At 54.9% G+C, this 6,508-nt stretch overlaps 1 protein-coding gene across 1 annotated transcript; it reads left to right on the forward strand.

Moving 5' to 3' along the window:
- Positions 1 to 3,668: 3,668 nt before the first annotated feature.
- DNAJB8 (DnaJ heat shock protein family (Hsp40) member B8) lies at positions 3,669 to 5,823 on the forward strand. Its single transcript, XM_059387930.1, has one exon. It carries the CDS (start codon positions 3,848 to 3,850, stop codon positions 4,553 to 4,555), a length of 708 nt encoding a protein of 235 aa, XP_059243913.1. The 5' UTR covers positions 3,669 to 3,847; the 3' UTR covers positions 4,556 to 5,823.
- The last annotated feature ends 685 nt before the right edge of the window (positions 5,824 to 6,508 follow it).

Here is a 6,508-nt window from a genome sequence, read left to right on the forward strand (position 1 = left end):
ACTGTTACCATGACGACCGTTCCCATAGTCCCCATCACCTGCAACATCACTGTTTCCACCCTGACCACCTCCTTTCTCGTTACTATCATCATCATCATCCCCTCTGTCACCTCTGCCATCATACCATCACCACTGTCTGTACTGTCACCATTACCACAAACCTGCCCGCACCACCACCACCTCCCTCGGAGCCACTGTCACCGTGACCACATCACACAGTTGGGTGACTGTAACAGGTATGAAGACTAACAGAAGTTTTTGCAACCATGGGATGACCCGGGGGGGAAAGATCAGGGACACAAGTCATCGCTGCTCCAGTGTGAGTGGATTTCAAGACCTGGCCTGGAAGCTGCTGGAATCTCACGCTACTCCAGGAAGCTCCCCGGAGTAGCTCAGCCTGCGGCTCTGATGCTGGGGTGTCTCAGAGGATGGTCTGGAAGTTGCTGCAAACCTCCAGTCGTCACCTGCCTTCAGCTTCTTTCTCTTTCACTTTCCAAATTATGTGCATTGGCAGACTCCCCCTGGGACCCACACAGGTAAGGGGATTCTGGAGAATTTTCCCTAACTCTCTAGAGCATGGAGGAGACCTTCAAAGGAGGGAGGTAAATGCCACGTCTGCCATGTCATTGCCATCGGTGTCAGCACTGTTGCTAGAGCACGCCGTGACTCCCACTGTCGTGACTCCCTCCATGGCTGTCACAGCTCCCCTCAGCCACATGGCATGGCCATCAGCACCAGCACCGCCATCGCCCGTGGCACCCGGGCCACCAATCCACCAGCTCCATCAGCCCCATGATCGCCAGCAGCACACCGCAGGATTGCCTGCTTCCTCAGCAGATCGTTCCTCTTCAGCTATTGCTGGAGACTCGCAAAACCTTCCTGAACAGAGTACCATTCCCTATCTGCCCCACTGATGCTGGCCTGGGCCACATGGTGTGAGCATGGGTGACACACATCACATCCTGGGAGAAGTTTTCAGCAACACTCCATGTGTCTTCCAGCTCCTACTCCCACCCTCCCTGCCATGAGAATGGTATGTTCCAAACTGGAGCATGCCCTCATCCGGGATCCAGAAGGAGAAGACCTGTGAGTTGGAGCCCAGGCGAAGTAGGCAAGGGCCAAATGTCTGTCATGAGGCTCCGAGATGTGGGGATCATTACTGAAGCAAAGCCATATGACATGCAACTTGCACTACCCCACTGCCTTTGTCCCTATCACTGCCACCAATGTCACCACTTCTAGGACCACAGTCAGCATGGCCAACCTCCCCGATAGTGCCCCTAGCAACCCTTTCATCACCTCCTTGTCACACTTCCACCATCACCACCTTCACTATCAACACCACCTCGACCACCACGGGTCTCCAGCTACTCTCCCCTCCACCAGCACCTCCACTTGTTAACTCTCCCACCCCAGGCATGACTGCTGTTGCCACTGCCAGCACCTTTCTCCCATTATCAACTCCACCATCAGCACCATGGCTGTTCTCCTTCTCACCACCGGCTCCACATCAAAGCCACTAACCTAATCACCTCTTCTGTCTTAGTGATGCTTGGTTCACCACTGTACCATCCCCACAGTCATCGTGGAGAATTATGTGGGGAGGCAGCCTTCCCGCGCTCCAGTGGACAAGCCTGTCAAGAGTAGTCTGTAACGATAGTGACAGAAATATAGTTACAAAAACACAGGAGCATTTTCATTTGTAGCTATCCCCAGTGGACTTGCTCCTTGCTCATCATTTCCTCTACCAAACGACGTGTGTCAGGTGTTAGCCCCTCGGGGTGGATGGACAGGGGCACGGCGGATGGGTCGTGCTCCTGGTGAGGTGGGTTGGGGGGGTGACTGCATCTGCCACTCTAAGTCAGGTTTGTAAAGTGTCTCTAGGTTCTGCTTTCATCCCTCCCAGCATTTGGGACTGGCTCAAACCCACTGTCCCTGCTAGGTGCTGGGAACCCAGCACTGATGAGTATGGAAGGAGCAGAGAGAGAGAGAGAATACAGAGAGGGATAAGGACTACAGACAGGAAGAAGAGAAGGAAGGGAGGGGGGAAGAGAAGGAAAGGAAAGAGAGGGAAGGGGGAGAGAAGGAAGAGGAACAGAACACTCTCTTAGGTAAGAGTTAGTGATCCCAATAGCTCTGCTCCTCACTGGTGCGGTCCCTAGACGGTTTAGCATGTATTCCATCTTAACAGGGGTGCGGTGAGGGGAAGGGGGGACTAGCTCTCAATTGGTACTGTTAATTATTATTTCTAAATATGATCTAACATTGGGGCAAGAATTAAAGAAATGTAAATGCTTAGGAACATCTGGTCCCTAACTCGCTCACCTTACTAGCTTTCCAGGGCTGCCATGGCAAATGATCACAAACTGAGTGACTTAGAACAACAGAAATGCAACCTCTCACCATGCTGGAGGTCAGAAGTCCAAGATCAAGGTGTTGGCAGGGCTGCACTCCCTCCTTCCGGCTTCTGGTAACTGCGGGCTCTCCCTGTGCTGCTTGCCATCCCCCTCTTCTTCTGTGTGGCTCCATAAGGATGCTTGCCATTGGGTTGGGGACACACCAACAAAATCCAGGATGCTCTCGTCTCAATATCTCTAATTTAACTACATCTACAAGACCCCTTTTCCAAAGGAGATCACATTCGCAGGTTCCAGTGCTTAAGACAGGGACATAGCTTTTGGGGGACATAGCTTTTGGGGGACATAGCTATGCTCACTAGTCACACTTATTTTTTTTAAAGATTTTATTTATTTATTTGACAGAGATCACAAGTAGGCAGAGAGGCAGGCAGAGAGAGAGGAAGGGAAGCAGGCTCCCTGCTGAGCAGAGAGCCCAATGTGGGGTTCAATCCCAGGACCCTAGGATCATGACCTGAGCAGAAGGCAGAGGCTTTAACCCACTGAGCCACCCAGGCACCCAACTAGTCACACTTATTATCTGGATTTTTCTTACCAGACCTGAGTGGAATGCTTCTTTTTATTTGCTGTCTTCAGGCAGTGCTGGGTTTGCCTCTCACTCTCTCTCTTTCACAGATGTGCTGTGTGACCTTGAGTATATCCTACATGTCTCTGAGCCTCGTTCATTCAACAAACTTTTACTGCTTTCCAGGTAAGGTCTTAAGCACCAACGAACATGCCTGCCTTTGTGGGGCTTACCTGAGGATCTGACCTGATGAAGGGGCACAAGAAGAATGAACCCGAATGAATCCCTTCTCTCGCTTCCCTGCCTGATTTCCCACTTGAGGCTCCCCCTCCATCCTAAGAACCCAGCCAGTGGGCTAAGTGGACCTGTCCCAAGAAGCCCTCCCTCCCCTCCCCGACCACTGTCTCCAACCTGCATTGCCCACCTTGGCCAGATCCTGCGGCCGGCCCTGTCTCTGCTCCGTGGCTCCAGGGAGCTCAGCCCACAGGCCTGGCATAACTGAGCTCCAAATTTTCAGCCAGCCAAAGTGCTGACCTCAACCTTGACCTTGTGGGCAGGGGCAGCCAGTGTGGCCCAGGGCTGGAGGAGGGTTGCTGGTGCAGAGCTCGGGGTGGGATTTGCCCCGCCCATGGGGCTGATGTCACAAAGGGCCCAGCCTCCGCTCTGCAGGGGGTGTCTGCCCTTGGCCTGGCCCCACGGTGGCAGTGTCCCCCTCCCCCCACCCCTCTCAGTGGAGGCGCCCACCCGTCCCTGAGAGCTGGTACTATGAAAAGGTAAAGTCGCCGGGCAGAGCCACGCCCGGAGCCAGCAGATTCCAGCAAGGCCCCCGCTGAGGGACCCACACCAGCTGCTGCCTCCTCCGAGTCCATCCCGGTCCCCCGGGCCCCCGTGCCCACCTCACCTCTGCCCCCGCCCTCCCCTCGGCATGGCCAACTACTACGAAGTGCTGGGGGTGCAGTCGAGTGCTTCCCCAGAGGACATCAAGAAGGCCTACCGCAAGCTGGCCTTGCGCTGGCACCCCGACAAGAACCCCGACAACAAGGAGGAGGCTGAGAAGAAGTTTAAGCAGGTGTCTGAGGCTTATGAGGTCCTGTCCGACTCCAAGAAGCGCTCTGTGTATGACCGCGCGGGCTGCGACAGCTGGCGGGCCGGTGGCGGGGCCAGCACTCACTACAGCAGCCCCTTCGACACAGGCTACACCTTCCGGAACCCTGAGGACATTTTCCGCGAGTTTTTCGGAGGCCTAGACCCCTTCTCATTTGACTTCTGGGACGTCCCTTTCAACAGTGACCGCGCGGGCCGGGGCCATGGCCTGAGGGGGGCCTTCTCTGCAGGCTTCGGCGAGTTCCGGGCCTTCATGGAAGCCTTCTCATCCTTCGACACCCTGGGCCGGGCCGGAGGTGGCGGGGCCAACCGTGCCACCTTCTCATCCACGTCCTTCGGCGGCTCGGGCGCCGGCAGCTCCGGCTTCAAGTCGGTGATGTCGTCCACCGAGATGGTCAACGGGCACAAGGTCACGACCAAGCGCATCGTGGAGAACGGGCAGGAGCGCGTGGAAGTGGAGGAGGACGGGCAGCTCAGGTCGGTGACCATCAACGGCAAGGAGCAGCTCAAGCGGGTGGACAACAAGTGAGCACCCGGCCGTCCCCCAGGGTCCGCTCCCGCGTGCTGCCCACCGTGCACATGCCACCTGCGTGGCTGGTGGTTAATAAACCTGCCAAGTGAGTTCATGGAAACAACTGGCCCCGATGTGTGGGGTGTGGGGACCTGATGGGCCGCTGAGGGGGGCAGCCCTTGTGCGGGGGAGTGTGTATGCTAAGGCCCACGGGCGCCCCCTCTGCCCAGGCTGCGCTAGTGGGAGGGGGTGCATGCGTGGGTGATCTGTTGTAATCTCTTGTCTGTGCCGTTGGGGTTGGCATCTGTCCACCTCAACCCAGCCCTTTGCCTCTGTGCCTGCCATCGGATCTCTGATGGGGGACATGCCTCCAGCTCCATGTCTCACTCCCAGCCCTCTTGGTGACTTGTCAGGCAGCCAACCTGCCAAACCCAAGTCACATCACTCTGCCCGCTTTGCTGCAAGCCTTCGGTAGTCTCTCTGCTCTAAGTGTAAAGACCTCAGTCTTCGTCCTACCAGGGAGGCCAAGTCATGGTGGCTTGGCCCTACACACCTTCCTGGTCTCCCCTCCCTGCAACCCTCATTCTTTGAACTCTAGACACACTGGCCAACCCTTCAGTCCTCCATGGAACCAAATGCCTTGCAACCTCAGGGCCTTTGCACATGCTGCTCTCCCTGGTCTATGCCCTCTCATCTCGAAGCCAAGGAGGCCTTCCCCAACACCACTCTTCTGAATTAGTTCTCCACTTACCCCACACTAAAGGTCCCTCACCTGTTTTGCCCCAGCCCTTAGGGTTGTCTGCGGAACTACCAAGAGATGTGTGCCTTCCTGAATATACTGCAGGTCCAAGGGAGATAAGACCTGTGCCTGCCTCATTGCTCGCTGTATCCCTAAAGTCTAGAGCTATGTCTGGCACTAAGAAGAATGTCTTCTAACGTCTGGCATTAGAAGAATGAATATTTCTAGGTGTGTGTGTGTGAGAGAGAGAGAGAGAGAGTGTGTGTGTGTGTGTTGGGGTATTGGAGGATGTGTGCTAATCCCAGGCAGGCCAGAGCGGGACTGACTGGGAGGAAATGGCTGTTGGAGCAGGAGATGGGAGGTCCTGGGTCCTGTTTAGGACTCAGAAATAAAGTTTGTGGTGAAGACTTTTGCTTGCCTCTGTAGAGCTCATGGCTGGGCCCCTGGGCTGGACTTCAGGGCAGGCTATTGGCGTGGTGTTCTAGTGGTGGGTTCTACCAGCCAGAACAGTGGTAGGCATCTTCTGAGAAGTTTCCTGGGCTGTGGACAGAGGGACAAGTAGGAGAGAAAGTGAGGCCAGCTATAGGCAGACCAGACCATGGACACATACAAGGCCTCCTGGCAGGTGATCTGAGGACTGGGACTCTGTTGTGTGATTTCCCAAATAACCCTTAAGTAACCCCACATGGTTCAGGGTGGGGAGTGGGGGTGGGTACTATAGCCTGAGGGTCATGTGTGTGCGGACACTGTGCACACATTTTTGTCTGTATAGCACAGAGAAGGGCAGGGTGGTTGATTTCAGTCTGCTGCCCCAGTAGACCATAAGGTCCACAAAAATGGGAGCTCTGATCCTGTTTTTTGCTCACCTCCAGCCTCTAGCTCAAGGCATAAATAGAGCATATACTCAATAAATACTTGTTGTATGAAGGTGTTTGTGTGGGCGTGCTTGTATGTGTTTGTCTGAGCCTGAGTGAGGTCTCTATAAACGGGGCCACAGGGTTCTGTCCTCAGCCTTGTGTCTTCAATGAGGCACTAAGGCTTTGAAGGAGCCAAAAAAAGGCACAGACTTTACATTCTCAGACATGCTCAGTTGGGAGGCTGCAGAACTACTGTCCACATCAGAAATAAGATGAGCAACCCTTAAAACTGGAGTGACTGTTGTTAATTATGCTTTAAAGAGAAGGAGGAAGTCAGGCTGGGGAGACCTGGCTGTGTCAGCCATGTGTGGACAT

Source organism: Mustela nigripes, chromosome 2, assembly GCF_022355385.1.
Source record: "Mustela nigripes isolate SB6536 chromosome 2, MUSNIG.SB6536, whole genome shotgun sequence".
Classification (NCBI taxonomy): domain Eukaryota; kingdom Metazoa; phylum Chordata; class Mammalia; order Carnivora; family Mustelidae; genus Mustela; species Mustela nigripes.

What these genes read in the sequence shown, in the direction of transcription:
- DNAJB8 (XM_059387930.1), top strand. Translation starts at nt 3,848, where the DNA reads ATGGCCAACTACTACGAAGTGCTGGGGGTGCAGTCGAGTGCTTCCCCA.